Genomic DNA, 25,863 nt, shown 5'->3' on the forward strand with positions numbered 1-25,863 from the left:
AACAGTCGGATGTATATTTATAGTTTTTGGAGATAATATTTTTTTCCTTTTAAACCATCTCTCTGTTATGTACTGTTATTTTTTTTAATTTTAACACATGATTTGTAAACATTTGAGTGTATTCCTGTTAGTGGGATCTTGTGCTGGTGTTTGGGTGAAACATTTAGGTAATCTCAAACTAAGTACACTGATAGTGAGTGTTCTCTTGGAATCTACATCTGCTCCCTATTTGTACCATTCCCCATTGTCTTACTTTTTCCTCAAGTCCTTTATATTGTACATCTAGAATGTTTTAATATCCAATTTTCACCCTTTTGACTGGCGCCAATATGACCTAAGTGTATTGCAAGAGCTCCGTAAAACCCTTAAAAACAAAACAAACGTGTGTTTCTAATCCTTGCTTGAACATATTGTTTCTCAGAAACTTTCTTTGAAACATGATTCTGACAAAGAAAGGCAATAAGCACAATAATTATATGCCACAAGTTGAACATGTGATTTTTTAAAAACATTTTTTTTCGGCAGGTTTAGGGTCTCTTCTATTCCCCTCCCTCCCCCTCCCCCCCCCCCCCCCCCCCCCCTCCCCCCATGTCCCTTTCCATTTAACTTTCTGTACTGTTCATGGAATAAGACTACTTGATTTTTGTCAAGGCCCTAACCTAGAATCTGTTGTTGTGTGGGTTGCAGTTGTGTGTGTGTGTATCTCGTCTCGTCATTAAGTCTCAACTCTATGTATCGAAGATAATCGTGACTGTGTGTGTGTTTGCATTTGTGTGGATTATTCTGTAGGAGATGATTTTTTTTTCTATATCATTTCTCTGAGTAAACATGTAAGAAACTCTCTGTGTCCATTTTTCTCAGGCGCTTGTCATCCACTGCAAGCCACTGAGAAACTTCTAATGAGAAGTTGGATTGAAGAATTTTGTATTTCATTTCTCAGTGACAAAACACCCTGCTGAAATTCCAATATTATGCAATATATAATAAATTGTTATATTTTGAAAAACTTACTTTTTATAATACAATGTGTTATTGTACTATCACTGCTATCAATAATATGTTTCATGACAATCTATACAATGAAAGTTTACTTCTGATATTATTCTTTGCTGTCACCTTAAAAAAACTCCATTTGTGAATCAACAATTTAAGTTCTAGCATGGTTTAAACTTGTAGAAGTAGAAGTACATATCTCCATTCAAATTTGCATTTAAAATATTCTTCACGTTTTCTTTCGGTTATCTGAGGGTGTTGAAACATTTTCCTTTTGAAGAGAAAAAGGTTGCAGAGCTGAAATCCACTGACAATGATTGGGGAGGACAGTACTCTGTTGTTGGTGGTGTTATTTTTGTTGGGGTTTTTTTGCAAAATAATTTTGCTGCAGGTTGCACTCCTCACCTTAAAAGTAAACTTGCTTCTATGAGCTTCTAAGTAACGAGACACAAACTATGCGTTTAACTCCCATAGTGGGCAGGGAGGTACATGCTGTGTCTTCTATCCCCCATACCCGTTTTCCAATTTTTTCCGGTCGTTGTCTTGGAATGAGATTATTTAGTTTTGTCCTGATCCTTGCCGGAGTTCCTTGGCCGGGAGGGAAACAGCCGAATGTATAGTTATAGTTTTGGGAGATGATATTTTGTTCCTTGTAAATCATCTCTCTGTTATGCATTGTATTATGTTTAGTTTACATATTATATTATATGATTGGTAAACATTTGAGTGTATTCCTCTTAGTTGGGACCTATGCTTGTCTGGATGAGACTTTTAGGTGATCTCAAACTAAGTACTTTGATGGTGTGCTCTTGGAATCTACATCTGTTCCCTATTTGAACCAAATCCCTTTTGTCTTGCCTTTTCTTTTGTGCTTTAATTGTAATTCTAGAACTTTTTACTATCCCATTTTCTTCCTTTTTACTGGCGCTGATATGACCTAAATGTGTTGCAAGCGCTGTAAAACCCTTAAAAACAAACAAAACATATGCGTTTAAAAAACTCGCAAAGTGTGCACAATGTTTATTATTTTTAATTTGTCATTACAAACAGAAGCTAAGTTCTCTGAATTATATATAGATTTCTACCTCAGACAGGAAAATGTTTCAAATTTCTTAATAGAGTACAAGTTCATTACCATTGCGTTATCAGTGCAAATGCAATTCATTCGTTCCTGAAGATATTTGACTACCATACTATGTTTCTTTGAATCATGTGATCTGATTATAGTAAACCTGAACATTTCAAATCTCTGTCATATTTTGACAAACAACTCTGCTGCCATTTAAATTAAAGTTAAATTCAATGAAGTCTATCTATTATACAAATTTTATATTCTCATGGATTTGACAACAATGCTGATTATACACATTTCTGTGATTTACTTATTGTATAAATTTTAATTCATCACTCTAACTGTAATGCCCTAAACAGTCTGACAGCATAGCTATCCAGAAACTATTTGACTACCATATCATGTTGCTTTGAATCGCGTGATCTGAAGAGAGTAAACCTGAACATTTGAAATCTCTGTCATATATTGACTAAACAACTCTGCTGCCATTTAATTTAAGTTAAAGTCAAATTCAACGAAGACTATCTATTATACAATTTTTATATTTTCATGAATTTGACAACAATGCTGATTATACACATTTCTGTGATTTGATTTATAAAATTTTAATTCATTCCTGTAACTGTAATGTCCTTAAATCAGCTGGACATCATAGCTATATTTTGAATAAAATGATGTTTTATTTTCTTGAGTCCAGTGTTTTGATTTGTTGTTCTAACGGGATGATGATAGTGAGTGGGGTTCCCGACCTCCCATAGTGGGCAGGGAGGCACTTACTGTGTCTTCTATCCCCCTATATCTGTTTTACGATTTGCTTTCTGTCTTTGTCTTGGAATGAGCTTACTTGGTTTTGTCTACCAGGAAACAGTCGAATGTATAGTTATTGTTTTTTGGAATATGATAATTTTTTTTCTTCTAAATCATCTCTCTGTTATGCACTGTATAATGTTTTGTTTATATATTACATATAATTTGTAAACATTTGTGTGTATTCCTCTTAGTAGGAGGAGACTGTGCTGGTGTCTCATCCGGACACAAGCACAGGTCCCAACTAAGAGGGATACACTCAGAATGTTTACACATCATATATAATATGTAAACAAAATATGATACATTGCTTAACACAGAAATGACTTATAAGACAAAAATATCATCTCCCAAAACATTGAATACTATACATTTGACTGTTTCCCTCTCACCTACGAAATCCGGCCAGGGCCTGGACAAAAACCAAGTAATCTCATTCCAAAACAAAGACAGAGAGTATGTTGGAAAACAGATATAGGAGGATAGAAGACAGTAAGTGCCTCCCTGCCAACTATGGGAGGTCAGGAACCCTACCTAGACCTAAGCGCTGTAAAAGCACACAAGAAAATGTGAGACAGAGGAATGGCTCAAATAGGGAACAGATGTAGAATCTAAGAACACACTATCAGTGTACATAGTTTGAGATCACTTAAAAGTCTCAACCAGACACAAGTAGAGGAATACACTCAAATTTTTACAAACCATTAATATATTCAAAACAAAAAATATATCGGTACATACCAGAAAGATAATTTACAAGAAAAAAAATAAAAATACCATCTCCCTGAAACTATAACTACATACATTTAACTAATACCCTCACAGCCAAAGACTCCGTTTCGGGGCAGGATAAACCAAGCGATCCCATTCCAAGACAAAGACAGAAAGCAACTCGTTTGTTTGTTTTTAAGAGTTTTACGGTACTTGCAACACATTTAGGTTATATCACCGCCAGTAAAAAGGAAGAAAATGGGATAGTAAAAAGTTCTAGAATTACAATAAAAGCACCCAAGAAAAAGTAAGACATAGGGGAACTGGGAACAAATTGGGATCAGACGTAGATTCCAAGAGCATACCACCAATGTACTTAGTTTGAGATCACCTATAAATCTCATCTGGACAGAAGCACAAAATCCAACAAAGAGGAATACACTCAAATGCTTACATTATACATTCAAAATAACAAATATAATGATACATAACAGAAAGATGATTTACAAGGAAAAAAACATCTCCCAAAACAATAACTATGCATTTGACTGATTCTCTCCCAGCCAGGACTCAGGCAAGGGCCAGGACAAAACCAAGTAATCTCATTCCAAGACAAAGACAGAAAGCATGTTGGAAAACAGATATAGGGGGATAGAAGACACAGTATGTACCTCCTTGCCCACTTTGGGAGGTCAGGAACCCCACCCAGGGCGAGCACTGTAAAAAAAAAAAACAAGAAAATGTAAGATATAGAAGAATGGCTCAAATAGGGAACAGATGTAGATTCCAAGAACACACTATCAGTGTACGTAGTTTGAGATCACCTAACAGTCTCAACCAGACACAAGCAGAGGAATACACTCAAATGTTTACAAACCATTAATATATTCAAAACAAAAAATATATCGGTACATACCAGAGAGATAATTTACAAGAAAAATAAATAAAAATACCATCTCCCTGAAACTATAACTTCATGCATTTGACTAATTTCCTCACAGCCAAAGACTCCGGTTCGGGGCAGGATAAACCAAGCGATCCCATTCCAAGACAAAGACAGAAGGCAACTCGGAAAAAAAATATAGGGGGGTAGAAGACACAGGAAGTGACCTGCCCACCATGGGAGTCGAAAACCCCAACCAGAGAGAGAGGAGAGAAAACTAATTAATAACAAAGACAAGGTTTCAAAAAAGTATAATAATATTATTTTTCATCAAATCATTGCTACATTTTAAATTAAATATAAAAAGTAATTAAAAATTTACTATTTTAAAAATACAATTGAACAAATTCAAAATTTGTTTTTTTTTGTTTTTAAGGGTTTTACGGCGCTTGCAACACATTAAGGTCATATCAGCGCCAGTAAAAAGGAAGAGAATAGGATAGTAAAAAGTTCTAGAATTACAATTAAAGCACAAAAGAAAAGGTAAGACAAAGGGGAAAGGGTTCAAATAGGGAACAGATGTAGATTCCAAGAGCACACCGTTAAAGTACTTAGTTTGAGATCACCTAAGTCTCATCCAGACACAAGCACAGGTCCCAACTAAGAGGAATACACTCAAATGTTTACCAATCATATAACATAATATGTAAACTAAACATAATACAATGCATAACAGAGAGATGATTTACAAGAAAAATGGAAAAAAATATCATCTCCCAAAACTATAACTATACATTCGACTGTTTCCCTCCCAGTCAAGGAACTCCGGCAAGGATCAGGACAAAACTAAGTAATCTCATTCCAAGACAATGACAGGAAACAATTGGAAAACAGGTATGGGGGGATAGAAGACACAGCATGTACCTCCCTGCCCACTATGGGAGGTCAGGATCCCCACCCAGCCAAAATTTGGCATAAAAGGCTATGTATGGAGATATTACTTAAATATATATATTTTTAACAATGGAATGTAACGAACATAAGTTGGTTACAGAAAGAATCTTCCACTTAAAAGAATGTTCCACTTGAATATAGGTACGACAATGCTGTCTTCGAACTTCGAATATAATATATGGTATTGTAGAAATATTTCATTTTCCAAACAAAGAGACAATGACAGTGTCTTATTTTCCCAGCTCTGTGCGTAAAAAAAAAACAAAATAAAAGTAGTTAAAACATTCTCACATATCACAAAACTCTAGTAAAACAATCTTTGCAAATTTATTGTGAAGAGATTCAATGGTGAGGTTTAGGTAATATTAAAGAGAAGGAATGAGGTAATGATAACCTCTTTTTGACCATCAAAGGTAAACAACTCGGTAAGTCATGCGATCTTTTGATAGAATTTAAAGGAATATATTGAAACTCATTGCAATGATAGTCGTCTTTCTTTTTTTTTTTCTTTTTTTTTTTCTTTTTCTAATTTTTAAACAATATTTATTATTATTTTTTTTTTTTGGCGTGCCATAGAAATGATATCTGTTCTGTAACCAACTGACAAAAAACAAATAGAATGGAATGCATATTTCTATAATAATGAGCAAATAAAGTGATTTTACATAATTTGTACAATTTGTTTTCAAAACATTAAAATAAGACAACGATATACAGATATAATAATAACAATATTTTAAAATAACAATAATAATGGTGCTTGACCAACAATTTAAACAAAAATTATGCTAAAACAATGTTACGTCACTGAGTCGACACAAGTACAAATTGCTGCCTTGCCTTGAGAAGACTTGTAAAAATCAACAATTTACCATAGGCACATCCCAGACAGTGAAAATAAAACGTTTTGAAACATTAATTAATTTTTTTAAAAGTTTTAAAATCCTTATACTGCCTTGTTTCAGATGAATTCTTTTATATATGCTGCCCAGTCATCTTTCAAACCAAGAATAAAGCAATCACGCCGTGAGCAACCCATTATGTCATGAAACTTACTTTAAAAGATGAAAAGCTAAACAGAATAAACAAATGGGGACAACAAATAAAACAAAAAAGAAGAAAAAAACCTCCACAGAAGACTTAAACACACTACATTTTGCTTTAGAAACAGTGCCTAAAGATGGTAAATTTAGAAGGGTTGAGTGTGTCAATTCGGACACCCTGCCATTGACTCACCATCTATTTTAACACTTAAAAGTAAAAAGTATTATGGCAAAGAGCTGGGTTCAGATTAAGCACAACGACTAGAAAAGGATGCATGTTACATTTAAGCCAATTTTAGACCTTGACTGTGTGCCACCCAGTCAAATAAATGGGTTTCTTGAAATGGTAGTTTCGCTCGTAAGATGGGCGCCAGTAAAAAGGGAAAAAAAAATGAGATAGAAATTTTAGGTTTACAATTAAAAACACTCGAGAAAAAGTAAGACAAAGAGGACTGGCTCAAAAAGAAAGGGAATAGAAGTAGATTCCAAGAGCATTCCCGTAAAGTCTCATCTAGAACCAAGCACAGGATCACACTAAGAGGAATGAACTCAAGTGTTTACAAAATACAATTAAAACACAAGCTACAACAGATAGACGATATACTAGAAAAGAAATACCATCTCCCAAAACTAATAATTTGACTGTTTCTCTCTCGGCTAAGGACTCAAACCAGGGCCTGGAAAAATATAATTAATCTCATTTCAAGATAAAGACAGAAAGCAACCTGGAAAAGGAAATATAATAAGGGGATAGATGACACTACAACAGTGACCTCCCTGCCCATTGTAGGAGGTCAAAAGTCCTCACCGAGCTCCTTGAAGTGGACAGCACACTCGACATGATACATCAATGGTAGGTCACTTGTGAAATAAAAAAATAGGCATTTTCTTTTCCAATATTGCAATTGAATTCTAGGTTTATAACCTATTAAAAACAACAACAACAACAAAAAATTAAATTGTGATATTTGGACAGGTCAGATGATAAAAAAATACAATGCAATTGTATTGATCGTAGAATGGAAGTGAATCGCAGAGGTGAACTGATACAGTATTCAGACATTTAAAAACTCATAATAACCCCTCAAAATCAGAGGAATGTAGAACATGAAATTAAGGCAACTTTATAAAATTGCACAGCACCAAATGCAAGAAATCTGTTGATTTAACTTTTGTCATTGAAGAACAAAACCACAATACAAAATCATTAAAAAAAATAAATGATAGACAACAAGAGGTTACTTGTATCACATGATCAACTAATCGGTGGTAGCATTGGTCTTTGTAATTTGTTTGATTTGTTGTTTCATTCTTCTCTTTTTTATCTTTCGTTCTTCCTTTTTTGTTTTTGAATTTTAAAAAATTTGTTTTTTAATGTGCTTGAGTTCGTGTTTGTTTACATACATATGCATACAGTTCACTTCACAAAAAATAAAATAGATTAAACGTTAGAATGGTGGTCGATTGTCTACTACTTTTAGGCAGAATAAGACTTCAGCATCACATTACTATTGGCTGTATTTTAAAAAAAAGAATTGATATTAAGTGAATTAACCTCCACCCTCTGAAATTTTTTTCTTCTGACTGTAATACAAGTCGGAATGCAGGGTCTTAGCAGAACAACATAAGACGTGGATTTAAAAAAAAGGATTTCGAATAATTTCATTAATAAAGCAACAATGGTAACAACAATAACAAGCACTGTTGACGAAAGAGCAAGCAATTATTTATAAATATTAATTGAGATGAAAGGTGTTGTGTTTACAATTTCAATTTTTGAAAAAAAATATCTCCTTTATGTTATCCTTTGAATCATCAAATAAATTTGAATGATAGAAATGGGCAAAAAATGTTGTTTTTAAATCTTGCGATATATGCTTATAAATAATCTAATAATATAGAAATATACACCTCAGATAAGAAAAGTGGATTACAAGAAGATGACACATGGGCACCATTTGTTCTGCATTATAAAAAAAACCCCACAGAATTGCTAGCTTCAAATATTTGAAGGCACATTTTATAGTAGAAACCCATCACAAAAGATACAATCAATTTTGATTTCTTTTCCTTTTTGATGTGTTACAGATTCTAATTTTTACTCTATTAAAAAATCATCATTAAATCAGATGTTTGGTGATATGATATGGTATGGCAAAGTCAAAAGCAATTTAAGGCTAGTATTAAAAAAAACATTTTTTAATTGATCTTTTATATAGCTCAATATACACTTAACATGCTCAAAGTGCTTTACAACAGGCCCCTGACCAACAGCAACACTTAACATGTAGAATGAGACATGACACCTGTTAGGCGGCATTACATTTTTTTTTCAGCCAGAAACAACGCTGTTAACGGCCAGGTACCTGAGTAAGGTGAGAGAATGTGAGTAAAGAGCCTTTTCCAAGGACTCAACTATGCCCCGAGTGGGCTCGAACCCATGACCCTTCCTATCCAAAAGCAGGTGTCATATCACTAGATTACATATCCGCAGAAACATCAAAGGAAAGAAATCACTTTTCATTCAGAGAATTTTGGTGAATTTTGATATAAAAATACAAAGATTCCCCATACTGTGTAGGCAATACAAGTTGTGCTCCTTGACAACAGTAGATTTTAGAACCAACTATAATGTGTAGAAAAATAACGTTCATATCATTAATGTATAATTAAACATTATTTCTATTTTCACAGCATATACAAATGTTATAATTACAGGTTTGATGGCAAAGCGGTGACATTTTTATGGTTAAAAAAATGGCAGTATTGCATAAAAATGTTTTTTATTTTTTACTTTAGTCCTAAATGTAAAATTAATATTAAAAAAATTCATATCTTGTCAACTCATAAAATGTCTTTCTTCATTTCCTTCATTCCCCTTGTATCTATCTGTCCATAAAAAAAAACTATAAATAAAATATTATAAGACCTAAAATTTGTTTTAAAATGAATTTACCCCTTTAATTGCATTCAAATAAGTAAAAATGCATAATCAGGAACTTGTTTTTTAATTTGTTTTTAAGGGTTTTACGGCGCTACCAACACATTTAGGTTATATCAGCGCCAGTAAAAAGGAAGAAAATGGGATAGTAAAAAAGATAGAATTACAATTAAAGCACCCAAGAAAAAGTAAGACGTAGGGGAACTAGGAACAAATAGGGATCAGATGTAGATTCCAAGAGCATACCACCAATGTACTTAGTTTGAGATCACCTTTAAGTCTCATCCGGACACAAGCACAAAATCCAACAAAGAGGAATGCACTCAAATGCTTACATTATACATTGAAAATAACAATTATAATAATACATAACAGAGAGATGATTTACAAGGAAAAAAACATCATCTCCCAAAACAACTATGCATTTGACTGTTTCCCTCCGAGCTAGGAGTCTCCCGGCCAGGGCCAGGATAAAACCAAGTAATCTCATTCCAAGACAAAGACAGAAAGCATGTTGGAAAACAGTTATAAGGGGCTAGAAGACACAGTATGTACCCCCCTGCCCACTATGGGAGGTCAGAAACCCCACCCAGTAATCAGGAACTAATTGACCTTGAGAAAATTTACTCATAAACTCTGTGCTTCTCTAAGGTCAATATAATTCCTGATAACTGAATGTAAAATTATTTCTATTGCTATAAATAGTTATAATTTGACACTCTATCTACATAATTTCACAAGGTGAGTTAAAATTACCTATTTACGCATAATCTCCAGGCTTCTTAATATTGCGACAAATAAAAAAGTTTAAGAATACAATTATACATCCATGTTTTGATATTTGTATCGATCAGCATAAATATTTCCACAATAAAAACGATCCTTGGACCAAATAAAAATACTAATCAATTCATGTAGGTACGTAGAAAGCTAACCAAAGAAAAAAAAACTAACAAAAACAAAACAAAACAAATAAAAAAATAATAATAAAAATTAAATAGTCAAAAATAATGTTTTTGGAAGTGTAAATATCTAAAACTCGATAAGTAAAACAGTAATTTCATAGGATAACATTTTTAATCAAAATAGATTTCAAGTATTCATAGTGATCTCTAAATCTTTAATTGTGATCATTAAGCCTTTTCAATATTGGAGATCCCAAAAATGAAAGATAAAAAAACAACTTAATGTTTCAAGACAAATATAACACTATGAAATATAATGGAATGTTCATGTGCGTATGCTAATCATGTGACAACTGGAACAGTATATGTTATGTACTGAACATTTTAGTGAACAGTAAATCTTTATATACAAATATATTACAGCAATAAATTTAAAGTTGGAATGGTAGTGATACAAATGGAATGTTTGTTGATGTTGAATCTAGTGAGATCTCATGATATAGAGAAAAATAAATTGTTTTCATTACGGTTAAGTAATTCTGTGCCCCCACTCTCTCTCTCTCTCTCTCTCTCTCTCTCTCTCTCTCTCTCTCTCTCTCTCTCTCTCTCTCTCTCTCTCTCTCTCTCTCTCTCTCCCTTCATAGATATTGGAAAGTATAAATAAAGCACTGCTGGCTAAAAATTGCAAACGTAACTGTGAGACATTTCACTTGAATTTAATCTCATTCCACATTGTCTTTCACATCAAATCTCAGTTTCCAAAGATTCATTATGCTGTTGCTTTGGTCTTGCCCCTGTACCTAAATATAGAACATCCCGACTGCCACGCATCTGCCGAGGCATAAAATCTTCACCTGGAGAATATGGAGGAGGGAGGTCATCTAATCTCTCTCGACTTCCTCTATACGATCTCGGATTATTATCCAGGTTGTCTCTGCTCAATGATCTTGGCATCATTTGTGGATCCTCTTCATATGGCGGTGGTTCAAATGTCGGAACATTATTCAAATTATCTCGACTTCCTCGATGAGGAGACGGAACTGGGAAGCCGTTATTAGAAGGCAATGGTGCTGCCCCTGGTTTTGGAGGTAAGGGGTCGTTGAAATTGTTCCTGGGCTGGAAATGATTGCGGGGCATGTAGTCGACGTCTGATTGGATGGAAGGAGCATAACTATCTATGTCTGATTCCAACCTATATTGGCGTTCAGTTGGTCTGGGTAGAGGGGCAGGGGCAGGTGGTGGAGGACCTAGTCTCTCTCGGCTTCGACCGAGGGTAGGATTTCCAAATGGTTGTTGTTGTTGTTGTTGTTGTCGAGGTAAGAAATCCATTTCAGGCAGTTGTTGTTGGTGTGGATTGTATTCCACTGGTTCATATTTATCAGTGGATCTACTTTGGTCTGACCTGTTACCATCGTATACAGGATCGTACATTGGTCCCCGATTGGATCCTTGGTCAGAACCAGGGATATTGTTGTACCTTGGAAATTGATTCCTGGAAGAATCTGAGCCCCGTTCGTCGTAAACTTGGTCGTAGTTGGGTGCATTTTTGTATAGCAGCTCTTGGCTTCCCATGCTCTTCTGTCTTGGGGCTGGAGCAGGGCGTTGGTGGGATGCCTGACTTCTTTCAGATGGCACAGGTGATCCTCGGCTTGGATTTCGTAGTTCATCCTGTGAGCCGCCGTAAGATGGAATTGGTTTTGGTTTCAAGACATGTTTTTGGTTGCTGTTGTTGTAGTTATCTACCATGTTTGATGCCGAGCCAAATCGGCGAGGATCAGCTGGAGGTGTGGGCAGATTCTCTCTAGAATCTGATCTAGGGAAGACAGTGTGGATATTCTTGATTGGAGGCTCTGATGGGTCCTCTGGCTGTGCAAAGCTGCTGAAAGGTTTGGATTTTGGAGGAAGGGCCTGAGCAGATGCTCCATCATTGTGATCTAAATCCTGGCTGTTCTCCCTTGAGCGATATCTTCTTCCAAATCCACCTATTGGCTTTTGAGGTAATGATTGTTTCTCTAACAAATGTTCATGAGATCTGTGGACTTTGTATTGCATATTTCTCGCATCAGGGTCATCATTTCCACGATCATTTTTATCCATCCTGTACTCATCCTCATTTTCACTGACATTATCCTCTTCTTCAGAGGAATAATCACTCTTATTAATTGAATCTTCTTCCTCTGAGCTATAATCATTTTTACCTCGACCCTCTGAGGAATATTCATCTTCATCTTCCTCAGAATATCTCCTTTGATGCCTTCGCCTTCTCCTCTCTTGAGCTTCAAACTCTTCTTTCTTTCTTCGTTCTCTCTCTCTTCTCTCCTGTTCATCTCTCTCTCTGTCATTATTGTTAGTATTATTCATTCTGCGCCCACTTCTGTCAGGTCGTAAACTGTGTACAGGTCGGCCAGTGTCGCCTCTTTGAGCTGTTGAGGAAGCTGCAGCAGCTGGAGTAACAGGTGTTGGATTCATCTCTACTCCATATCCTGAATTGATACTGTACGTACTTCCAAATCCGTTACTAACAGCAGCAGAACTTTGCGAGTTCTTCATGGTAGAGGACATAGATCTCTCATCAAATTCATTCAATCTCCTCCTTGATGCCCCTTCAGACAACATGGTCAGCGTTGATTTGGTTCCTCTGAGGGATCCGAGAGATCCTCCAATTTTGTTGAGGTTATTGAGAGAGGATCGAATGGAGGCAGTACGTTCAAATCTTTCCTTTTCTCTTCTCTTGGACTTTAGTGACCATAAAATAACAATGACGACAATGATGATAATAATAATCCCTCCAACTCCTACACCGATGCCAATGATCATGGCTTTGATGGAAGACTCAAGCTCACTCGGAAGGGCTAACGAGGGATCTGGAGAAGAAATGAATAAGCAAAAAAAAAAAAACATGTGAATGGCCAAATTTAAGAGTTATAATATTAATATACTTTTCTCTTTTAATCTCTAAATTTAACGATCAAATGGTATTGTTAAAATGATCGTTTAACAGAAGTCGTTTAAAAAATCACAAGAACAATAAGCATATTGTGAAATTTACGAAAAGAATGTTTTTTTTTGTTAAAATAGATTAATCAAATAAGTATTCAAAACATTTTAAAAAATGAAAGAAAAAAAAAAAAAAGAAAGGGTAAAAAAAGAGGGGAGAAATAAAACAAAATGAAACAAACAAAAATTCCAAATACAATAAACTAAACATCTGACCTACCAGTTTCACATATGAAAGGGTAGTAACGTCTTTGACAATCCTCCTCGGTCACAACATAATTACGTTCAAAAGCACTGCAGCGTCCCAGCCCTACGTCAGACATGACCCACACCCGTTGTGCCCAGTCTTGGTTGACAACGTACAATCTCATCAAATAGTTGAAGAATCCTTCTCGACCTCTGGCCTCTGCTAAAAAGGCTTTATGGGACTGGAAAGTAGAGGAATACGAGCAAATTGAAGAAAATTAAAAAATAAACAGCAATACAATCTCTCTTTCTCACTCACTCATTCTCAGCCTTTCTGTCTTCTCTCTCCTCTCTCTCTCTCTCTCTCTCTCTCTCTCTCTCTCTCTCTCTCTCTCTCTCTCTCTCTCTCTCTCTCTCTCTTTCTTGAGCTCGCTTAAAGGCAAATCATTGCAGCAACCATTGATTTCATGCATGAATTGGTACCAAAAAAAAAAAGATAATAAACAAATGGGTTTTTTTCTATTTTGATTATTTCATGATAACAACAAAATTAAATGATTGTAAATGATTGTGTAAAGCCAAGATCTACAAAATGAAGGCAAATTCAAACGATTATTTAAATATCATCCTATCATTATTTCTTTCTCTCTAAGCTGAGGTGTACAATTAATAAATAATATTTAGAATAATGCAAATCATTTACACTGCACCCATTCCCCTTCCAACAGCTCTATGAACCTTTTCTTTACAATTAGAATTCCACACATACAGGTCCATACAAAAGAATGGAGATTACCTGGCAGAAATCCTGGGCTTCTCGATAAGGCAGAGCGCCACCCATATATCGATAGCATCGACCTTTACTTGTCACCCAGCCTGGCAGGCAGCCACCTTAGAAAATTATATAACAACAGAGGAAACATCAAAATCGTGCAGTAGGAAGATCTTACACATTCACATTAAGTAATATCAAATTATACAATATTATAGTTGTGCAATACTTAAGTAATATCAAATTATACAATATTATAGTCATGCAATACTTAAGTAATATCAAATTATACAATATTACAGTCGTGCAATACTTAAGTAATATCAAATTATACAATATTATAGTCGTGCAATACTTAAGTAATATCAAATTATACAATATTATAGTCGTGCAATACTTAAGTAATATCAAATTATACAATATTATAGTCGTGCAATACTTAAGTAATATCAAATTATACAATATTATAGTTGTGCAATACTTAAGTAATATCAAATTATACAATATTACAGTCGTGCAATACTTAAGTAATATCAAATTATACAATATTATAGTCGTGCAATACTTAAGTAATATCAAATTATACAATATTACAGCCATGCAATACAAAGTCTAAATCAGGCAATATAAATATTAGAAATAGTTTTAGATTATCAACCATTTTTAAAATTAATTTTTTTTTTTTTAAATGAAATGGATAAAGAGTTGAGGGCGATTCTTTGTTTTACCTTCAATCAGAGATCTGTTGTCAATAATGGGAGGCCAGAACTCAACCTCTGTCAGACTTGAATCGTCAAACTTGTCAAAGATCTTGCCTGAAATAAAAACCCGGCGTTCAGACCCCCACCAGTTACCTTTGGCTGGGATTCGTTTGTTGTCAGAGCTGAAGAAAAAAAAATAGTCATTCTATTATAAGAAAAAGACAAATACAATCTTTTGAAATAATGAAATTTAAAAAATAAATAATAATCAATTCAACTCTTCAAGCTGAAGCTTTTATCTCCCATCTTTTTAAATTAATCAAATCGTATCACTTTTTGGATCTTTTATATAGCGTAATATCCACTTAACGTGCTCAAAGCGCTTTACAAGGGGTCCCTGTCCAACAGCAACATTTAACATTTTGGACAAGACATGACGCCTGTAAGGCGATATTATAATTTTTTTCTGACAGAGACAACGCTGTTAACAGCCAGGTACTCATTTTACACCTGACTATTGTGAAAGAAAGTGAGTAGAGAGCCTTTTCCCAGGACTCAACTATGCGCTGAGTGAGACTCGAACCCAGGAACTTCCGATCCAAAAGCGAGTATCATACCACAAGACCACATAGCCGCACGATGAAGAATGGTTTTAAGCCTGAAACCTATCTTATATAAATATATTGTGCTCATTTTAAACCGTTGTATTTAATTATGTTCAATTCCTTAATTTCAGTACAACAAACAGACCTCTGTGTTTATCATATTCATTCATATTCCTGATTTACCTGACAATGCTATGGAATAGTGCCGCGCTGAAGACCGGTCTGGACTGGCGGTCCCACGGTCTTTTAGCTGTGAACCGGAGACCGGTCCCATAGGGGAAGACCGGCGACGGTCCTCACTTCTATAGCCTACTACTTCCCCAGCGATTCGTTGCCTCGGTAGCCTATCTTCCACCAATCACCAACCATCCCACATAATTAATCGCACCCACCCCCCTTTGCCATACACTAAACGACACAGACGACCATAGAGGCAGACGACCACCTCCCTCCACTCCGCAAACCGCCCTTTCGGGTGTGAGATGGGGGAACAGGAGGCGCACGCCTTGGACGATTCCATTATACGGGGTAAATTTCAAAATTTACTACACCATAATGATCGCAATGACAATCATCTATGGTGAAGGCATGACCCCTCTTCTCTAATGGGTTATTGTTTGAAATGTATGTGACTACTAAAGATGTGTGTGTGTGTGTGTGTGTGTGTGTGTGTGTGTGTGTGTGTGTGTGTCGAACCTAGCAAGTAGTAAATCCGATTTTTTGTTTTCTTTTGTCCATCTCTTGTCACCACTCCTTTCTATCGCAGTGTTGTCATTTAAAATAATACAATAATATTAAAATTTCGTTTGGTGTTTTTACTAATCAAATAATATGAGTTTCATTAGTTTCTTCCTTCCAAAAAATCCAGTTATAACGTCTGAATTTTAAAAAAGTCCAATAGAATATTTGGGGACCCCGATAGCTCAGTTGATAGAGCACTCTTTATACGCAAAGGGCCAGAGATCGATCCCGGGTGCAGTCGAGTTTTTTCTGAATCCCTGTCTACTCAGCAATGAATGGGTAGCTGAGTTTGTTAGATCTGGCGAAAAGTCACCATCGACCCCTCTTATTACCTCATCCACCCCCTCTTATTATAACTTCACGTCTCTCTCTTACTCTTCAATGCTCGCTGCCCTCTAATGTGTGTGTGTGTGGGGGGGGTTAGGAGTTGCGTGTGTGTATCAACGCCACGAACAACTCGATCAATGCCTTGGGCGATGCCATTATCTCCGTCAATGGGGATAAATTTCAAATTTTATTAAATTATCGAAGTAACAATGAAGTACGGTGAGCAAATAAAGAAGGCATCACCCCTCTTCTCTAATTAGGTTACAATTTGAAATGAGTGTGACTACTCCGTGTGTTTTACTCCTGTAGACCACGGTTTTCATCGTGTAGCGGTCTTTAACAGTTCAAGAATGAACGATCCCACGGTCTCAAAGGTCAAACCGGTTCGAATTTCCAACAGTCTCTCAGGAATGTTCAATGTCGAAAAGGACCGGTCCTTGCGGTCTTCATTTCCCAAGGACCGTAGGACCGTGGTCCTTAAGCTTGCCAAGGACCGCCCCGCACTACTATGGAAGGAGTCGAGATTCATTAAGCCAAACCAAGTCTTAATATCAAACAGTTGGGGAAAAAAATAGTATTATGTGTGTTGCCAGGTACTCACTGTATATTTGGATACGATTCTATTTCAAAGTCATTGAGAGGATTGACCAGATAGTTGGTGGAGAATTTCGGTGTTCCCTGGCCAACCTTGATGGTGCCCTGGACGATAGCAGTTGAGTTGTTGTCATATATGCCATTCCTATCGTAAAGCTGAGGTGCCGTTGAATCCACACTGAAAATTAAAGAGATAGCGAAGAGACATCAGAATGAGAGCAAGAAACGGAGCAGACCTGCAACAAGCAACAAATATAAAATGTGTATAATTTTTCGGGTAAAAAAATCTCCCGAATTTCATTGAATTTCAAGAAAAAAAAAAATCACTATCAACATAAAAAAAAAATGTATGATTTCTAATGCTATTACTATTTCTAAGAATTATCACTTTAAATCGATTTTGAATTGATGTCATGTCAGTTTAGTCTTAAGTCCATTTCTTGCAAAAATCGAAATTTTCAACTATTTCCCCCCAAAAATTTTGGTGAAAAAATTCGAATCTGTGGAAAAAGATCCAAATTTGGCCGATTTGAACTTTACAAAAATCTTTATAGGTGGCAGGTCTGATATAGTCCCTATCACTCACTTTGCATCTCTGCACTACGGCTGATGGGTTATTTAAGCCCTTTCTCCAGATGAACTCAATAACAAATATTTCCCATAAACATGAATAAAGGAAATTTTATTTTATTCTATACTTGACTAGTACAAAAAAAAGATGCTATTGGTTGGAAATAAAACTCATACAAATTTTGGTAAATATGAGCTTTATAATGTCATACATCAACTAGCATTTTGCTGACTATTAAGAAATTTAAAGAACATGTAACAAAATAATTGTATAACTCCAGCCGAAAATCAATTTTCATTTGCGCTGACGCCTCCGTTTTTTAGAAAAAATAGGTATGAACTCTCTCTCTCTCTCTCTCTCTCTCTCTCTCTCTCTCTCTCTCTCTCTCTCTCTCTCTTTCTCTCTCTCATTCATCCTCCCCCTCCCTTATTTGTCTGGGGATATATTTGCATGATTATCTATACAGTCGTCAATTTGTTGCCGTTTTTTTTAAACTTCTTTTTTATTTCATTTTCAAAATGCATTTAGTGTAACAAAAACCGATTATATTAGAAAATTTTTTTGCTCATACTGGAATTCAAAGTAATATAATGTAAACAGTTCTTTGGGTGTCAAAGAGTAAAACAAATTGTCTCATTTTGGTAAAACTCATGCTACTTGCATATTTGTAAAGCAGATGAAAGTAATTGCTTTCTATCTATTGGATAGGACACCAGTCTATATATCGCTAAGTGGTTTCTACCTTGTTTAGCAGACTTAGCTATTTAAGCACAGTTGGTTAGACAGGGAAATCGGTGGTTAAAATTTGAGATCAAAACCGATCCCTTTCCTTTTGAGGCATATGCTCTACAAACTGAGCTATTGTAAACCTGTATGCCTTATGGGTAAAAGGGAAATAATAAATATGCAATAAAATGAGATCTTCATACCAATGTACTCTGACATCTAAAATGAATTCACTTACTTGCTGTAGACATTCAGGATGTAATGTCCCAAATTGCGTAGAATGTAATTCTGGGTAAAGTTTACAACAACGTCTTTTACATGAATGATATCTCTGAAGTCACCTGAGATGGAAATCAATGCACAATTTTTTGAAAATAACATCTTACTCATATGAGAAACAAAAAGTTTCTATAATTAATGATAATGTTAAAGGTAAAATATTGGAAATTCCATTATTGTCCAAAGTATAAACCTTGAGTTAAAATTAATACTCTTTACTGAGGAAAATAAATAATAATCCTACACTTTAAATTAAGAAACTACGAATCAGGCACCAGTGGAAGATAAAGATCTGAATAATTGTTTATGAAAGGTGCCAGACAAAGTAAGAAAGAAAAATACAAGAAAAAAAAAAACATCCCCAAAAAATCAGTCTACCTTGACCAGTATTTTTCTTTCTTGCTTTGTCTGGCACCTTTCATACACACCTGTTCAGATCTTTATCATACACTTTAAAGTTTGATTTTTTAAAAACATTTTAAAAAAAAAGAAGTAAATCTGAAGAAAATGGCTGTTAATGGTCTAACCGAAAAAAAAAAATCCTTTAGGGAACTTGGAGATCTAATTTACTCAAGTCTCTGTAGCAGGAAAAGATTTGAGCTCTCCTTTGGATAGAATGCACTGTATCAACAACCAGATTTAAATTTAGACCAAGTACCAATTTGAAACTTGAGTTGAGAAGGGCTTTAGACATGTCCACAATCATACAAAAATAGGTGTGGTAATAATATAATGTTGACAAAACTGTGATCATGAGTCTTTCAGTCCAATTAGATTGCTGGCCCTCTTGAGAAAGTGAGACAGTCCACGTTGATATGCCTGAACAATGCTGAGGTTAATAATGACAAACAATTTGCAATACTAACCAAAGCAATGTTTCAAATAAAGATAAGTACCTATTTTGTGTGGCTATGTGGTCTCGTGGTATGACACTCGCTTTCGGATCGGAGGGTCCTGAGTTCGGCGCATAGTTGAGTCCTTGGAAAAGACTCTTTACTCACATTCTCTCACCGTACTCAGGTGTAAAATGAGTAACTGGCCGTTAATAGCGTTGTCTCTGTCCGAAAAAAAATGTATTCTCACCTAACAGGCGTCATGTCTTATTCTACATGTAATTGTTGGTCAGGGACCCCTTGTTAAGCTCTTTGAGCACATTTAGTGGATATTGTGCTATATAAAAGCTCAAGCTCAAGTTTATTTCACAGTTTGTTTTAAAATTTATTTATTTATTTATTTTCTGGTTCTATTGAGGATTATCAATAAGTTATGAGTATAATCAATGAATCACACTTATTATCTTCATATTGCATACCCGAAGTATAGTTATATATGTAGTTTTGATGCAGCATAATTCTTGGGAAGTAGTGACCAGAAATGTTGATGGCCTCTCCATGAGTACCAAAGGCAAAAACGTTGTTAGTGATGTTGCCATTCAAAGCTGTGGTGATGGTGGAGGTGTGAGCAAACAAATACATACCTCCTCTGTTGTGGCTTATCTGCAAAATGTCAAAGATTACTCTAATTATTAAATAATTCTATATTACATTTTTTTGCATTCAAATAAAAACAAACAAAAAATGGTTTTCGTCCAAAATCCTTGTACTCAGGAGATCAGAAAAACAAGTTCTCTCCAGGTGAAGGATGTTAGTGTTAGGACATTTGATATAGTAATGTACGCGGGTCATATTTTTTTTTGACCACATTATTTTCAAATTTATCTTTGTTTTATTCTAAGCTTTTAGATGTTCAAGCATGTTGAAAGAGAATCATCAGCATTAAAAAATATGAGTACCAATCAGTACCATTGTTCTATTGGTCAATAAACTAATGTGTATGTTTGCTTTATGCATAAACAAAATTCATGATAAAGGTATATCATGAAATCAGTCTCTAACTAATTACTTTTTTTTTGGGTCTTTTTAAGTATTCATCTTAGTTCTTACTTTTTCATTTTCTAAGTTTTAAAATAAATTAATAAATATCCTGTTTAAAATGTAAGGGGTAATCCAAAGAAACCTGTTCTCACTCTTTTTCTCAATTCTTTTTTTTTCTTTTTTTTTAAACGCTAACAAAGAAAAGGGGAGATAAAGTAAGGTAAAAAAATAAATAACTGTAAAAACTGACCAGTTTGTAAAACTGATGGTACTCTGTGAAATGTCATTGGCAGGAGGTGAGGTCAAATTTATCTATCTATTGAATTTGCATTATCAAAAGTGATAAATTAAACTAACAATATCCTGTTCAAAATGTAAGAAGAAATATAAGAAGCATCTTCTCTTTTTTATTCTTCTGCGTGCAAATACAGGGTCAGATAAAGTAAGGAAAAAAAATAACTGCAAAAACTGACCTGGTTGTGAGACATTCTAAAACTGACGGTGCTCTGTAGTGAAATGTCAATGGTAGGAGGAGAGGTCAAGTTGAGTATAGGGTAGCCGTTGCGGTATATGAAACAGTGTTCAATGAACACAGATGGGTTGACCTCTCCAACGTTCTTGTAGCGAATGGCCCCAGCTACATTTCCTCGGATTTCTGCATGTGCTAACTTGTGGGAAAATTCACTGTCTATATTAGGGAAAGAAATATTGTAGATATAATCATGCAAAATTATTCAGTTAAATAAATGTTCGAATTCATTATAAAATTAATTTATTCTGAAATATATCAAGTAGTCATTGTAATTACATGAAATGAGTTCGTAGAAAAGGGGTCAACATTCTGGAAAAAATAAAAAGAATTGAAAATACAGTAAACCTCTGACTTTGGTCATAACTGAACTGAAAAGTTGAACATAAATGATTTATAAACAATCCTAAAAGTATTTCTTTTGCTTTTTGCTTTTTCCTTTCCTTTTTTGGGACATACTGTTGGGTAAAAAATTGCTGAACGCAACACAGCAAAAATAAAATGTGAAATGTATTGATTAAAATCTCAAAAAAAAATTTTTTTTTGCTATCAGCAGATAAAAAAACAGACAAAAAAAACAAAAAAAAAACAAACAAAAAAACTAAAACACTAATAACAATTAAAATTGTAACGACAATTAAAATTGTAACATTAAAAATTCAATGCTCATTTTTTGCCAATGAGAACTTATGATAAACTTCTTTTCTCTAAAAAGTTTACAAAAATGTACATGGAAATGGCATACTCACTTGGAAAAGTCAAACCACTAAATGGCAACTTGATGACCTCGGCAATGAATCCGTAGCTTTCATGGCCTACCGAGGCATGCATGTGAATAGATAGGGTATCCCCTGTGCTATCGTAACGTTGTAAAACATCGTCATGGCTGGAGTTTGCAACAATACTTGCCAAGCGATTGGATTCTCGGATATCTTTTCCATTGAAGAACTCGATAACATTTCGAGAGAAATCCTCATGGAACAAATTGATTTGCAGAAATCTCACACCCACTTTATTGAATGAGCTGATGAAAATGAGAACAAAAACAAGAATTAAATGAGGTTTAAATATCATAATCTAATCTAATGTGTGCCATTTTTTTTTAAATAAAAAAAAATAATGCCCTTTCGCCAAGACATCATAAGATACCAAAACCTAGGCATTCCATGAAGGAATATAGATAATCCATCAAACAAGATGTCTGATGTCAACAGGAATCACCCATGTTGTCCAATTGAGCAAATTAGGGGTTAATGAGCTTGCCCAATGAAAAAATCGAAAGTTCCTGAAGCTGGACTCGAACTCTGGACCTTCCGGGTCACAGTACAATGCCTTAACCACTCGGCTACTTCACCCCACGTAAATGTGTACCAATTAGTTGTGTATAAAATAGAGAGTTAAGGTGGTTACTGAATGTTACATTCTTAAAGGCAGATACTTAAAAATATATATTTTTTAAAAAAATAATTTATAACTCATTAGATGCTGTCGCCTTGGCTTCAATGAAAGAATATTGATATTCCCTCAAACAAACGTCTAATGCCAACAGCAATCACCCATGTTGCCCAAAGTGAGTAAATTAGGGGTTGATAATCTCGCCCAAGGGATAAACAAAAGTGCCTGAAGCAAGGCTCAAACCCAGGACTGTCTGGGTCACAGCACAATGCCATAATCATTCAGGACCCCGCCCGTTATAAATATACGTACTCCCACTTCCCGTCTACTTATTCTAGCACTGAATCATATTAAACACCAGATTTCCTATTTTTGTGTTGCTTGCAAAATATCGAATAAAAAATCACCAAATATCTACAATTTCAAACCATTTTATAGTCATCAATTATTTAAATTGCTTTGGAATAGATATTTAGCATTATTCAAATTAAAAACCATTAACAGTAGAGTAAATCAAACTTTGATTTAAATCAAAGTTATTTTCATAAAGTTTTCTCTGAAGTTTTGGTTAAAAAATTTGAATCTAGATTTAAGTCGAAATTTGGAAATTTTTACAGTGACAAAATCTATTAAAACTAATTTAATTGATATAAGTGACAAGACTGCAGAATAGTTTCTAGACCAAGGAATACAATTAGCATTAGTAAATGAGATATGAAAGAGGTCATTTATTAAATGTATCAATTTTATTCCAAACAAAATTTTACCCCCAAAAAAATTACTTACTTCTTAGCCTTGATAATTTTGACACAGGCCCGGTTGTTTGGGCCATACTTGTAAAAGACGATGATACGAGTGGATATGGTCAGCTCCTTTTCCATGCTGCAAATGTCCACCAGCCCGTAAACATTGTACGGTATTGTACTTGGACCATTTGGCAGGAACGACGACTTGTCATCCCTGGACTCTCCGTTTAGAACGAGAACGTTCACACCGTATCCGAGATTGTTTGAGATATTTTGCATGTCGATTTTTAAATCTTGCCGAGGTGCCACAATGTCATAACCGTTGTCTGCGCAATTAGTAATATTAATATGCTTGAATGTTGGTGTGACATAAGTTGTTTGAATTGCGCCAACTTTTTGACCGTGTAAAATTCCAGCTCCCTCTATGTCAACATAACTCATGGAAGATTGGGGTATGCCTTTATCAGACTCAAGAGCTTTTTCCTCAATAAATGTATTGGAGAATCTTATATTTCCCCAGTATTCCTTGCCAGCTTCTAAATTCCGGTCCCCACAAGTGATAAATGTATAGTTTGCTGCATAGACACACGATTGAAGATTGTAATTATAGCGTTTGATACAGTGGTCCAATTTCGTCTCGTCACCTCGGCAGTGATAGGAATTAAACCAAAACTCCTTACGGAAGTATTGGGGTTTTCCAAAAATAAAATGATCATACAGGTGAGTAAATCGAACATGAACATTAATTGTCTCCAAGCCCAATTCTCGACAAACTACCTCAGCTGTTTTTTCATTAAACTGACTATCACACATCATATTCCAAGACTTGCTTGATGCATTGTACAGTTCTAGAAACCCAGCATTTTTGAAAAATTTGCCATCACCCCTCAAGCGCACCATTGAATTTACAACATTCCTCTTTTTACGGCCAGGTGTTACAAGACCTTGAGGAAGAAGAGATTCATCTTGTAATGGCCTCATCTTGATTCGACTAAAAGGCAGACCATTAGCAATGATGCGACCAAGGACAAGGATTCCAACCTCAGGTCTAAATTGCAGTTCTGTTCCTGGTGGAATTTTCAAAACAACGTCTGGCATGATGGTTAGATCAGAAATGACAATGAATGGCCTTCCTGTTTCCATCAAGGTCTGTGACTTCTCAACAGGCCCACCCAGGTAAATTGGATCCAAAAGTATCTCAGCTCTTTCTCCGATTGTTGGAGAAGCATCGAGTCTGGGCAACTCTAAGTATGGCCAGTAATCAGCTATGGCATAGTTATTCCAGTCTTCAAAATCAAAAATTCTTCGACGGATGCTACTCTCATCTGGAACACCCCAGTAATTACGTTGCACATCCATATGGTTATTGAGGGAGAGGGCTGTCACTCCTGCAACCAGTTCGTAATCAAATTGTTTGTTGCTGAAGAGGTTTACATTGATCTTCATATTCTGCAATCCTCTGATGGCAATTGTGTAAGTCTTTGGTTTATATTTAGATCCAGGCAAGGCAGGACCTTCATAATAATTATTCATAATCTCATTTGTTGTGATGATTCCTTTGACATCTGCTGAGTATTCTGAGTGACTAAGAATATCCATATCCAATACATAACGAGCTACATTTCCACTGATTTTGTTACTTTCAAATTCCAAACTTTTTTCCATCCCAGAGAGGGAAATCACACCAATCATACATTTATTATCCGTAAATTGATTGAAATTGATTTTTACATCTGCATAATAACCCGCAATTGTGAAAACAAAATCACGATTACTTTCAAAAACACACTCTCGGATATTCACTGAATGGATTTCTCTTTCTGTTTCATCATTGACTCTGGGAACCTCAATCTCGAGACCTCCCTTGACAGAATTTAACACTCTGACTTGAAACAATTTCCATTGCCAGACATTATTGGCAAAATCAACGTGATTGTGCTCCGCAAGAATGCCAATACCATTTCTAAGGAAAACAGAAGTTTCCACAGAGTATTTGATGACGCCGACACGTTCCGGTTTGGTCATGTCCTCATAAGTTGGAATGTAATCCTCATGGAATTTTGTGACAGAGGGCATATGCATGGCATGACGACGGTTATCATGCACTTTAAGATCCTGAAAGGCAAATAAAATAGAATGGTTTGAAAAAAAAAAGATTATAGGTTTAGAGAATATGTCACCCACTGCTTTCAAACTGGTATTTTGTTGAAGTGATTTAGATGCTAAAAAATGATGTTTTAGTAAAAATAAATAAGAATTTTGGATTAATTTTATATGTTTTATTGAAGATAATAGACAAAGGTTCTTAAAGGGACAAAAACCAAAATTCTAATTTTTGGTCATTTTTATTTTAAAATTATTGACACCCGACATAATACACGATCAGTCACACATTAAGATTTTAAAATACACAGTAGATGGGAGAGGGGGACTGTAAAAAAAAAAAAAAAGAAGGAGCAGCAATAAATAGGTGTCTAGTGTGAGGGGCCACTTCAAAGACCCAACTCTGCC

At 35.1% G+C, this 25,863-nt stretch overlaps 1 protein-coding gene across 3 annotated transcripts in view; it reads right to left on the reverse strand.

Annotated features, from left to right (window-relative positions):
• Nucleotides 1-10,846: 10,846 nt before the first annotated feature.
• Nucleotides 10,847-25,863, reverse strand: part of LOC144978781 (protein bark beetle-like) — a 38,322-nt gene continuing 23,305 nt past the window's right edge. For all 3 annotated transcript variants that reach the window (XM_078925261.1, XM_078925259.1, XM_078925260.1), the window contains exons 17-26: nt 23,393-25,467; nt 21,961-22,235; nt 21,156-21,370; nt 20,121-20,304; nt 18,768-18,870; nt 17,240-17,410; nt 14,993-15,147; nt 14,289-14,383; nt 13,527-13,734; nt 10,847-13,173 (exon numbers count right to left, since the gene is read on the reverse strand). In XM_078925261.1, coding sequence (XP_078781387.1) covers nt 11,054-13,173; nt 13,527-13,734; nt 14,289-14,383; nt 14,993-15,147; nt 17,240-17,410; nt 18,768-18,870; nt 20,121-20,304; nt 21,156-21,370; nt 21,961-22,235; nt 23,393-25,467 — 5,601 coding nt within the window. In that variant the 3' untranslated portion in view covers nt 10,847-11,053. The remainder of the gene's footprint in view (nt 13,174-13,526; nt 13,735-14,288; nt 14,384-14,992; nt 15,148-17,239; nt 17,411-18,767; nt 18,871-20,120; nt 20,305-21,155; nt 21,371-21,960; nt 22,236-23,392; nt 25,468-25,863) is intronic.

Source organism: Berghia stephanieae, chromosome 8 (genome assembly GCF_034508935.2).
Source record: "Berghia stephanieae isolate SIO BIC M18660-M18661 chromosome 8, UCSD_Bste_1.3, whole genome shotgun sequence".
NCBI lineage: Eukaryota > Metazoa > Mollusca > Gastropoda > Nudibranchia > Aeolidiidae > Berghia > Berghia stephanieae.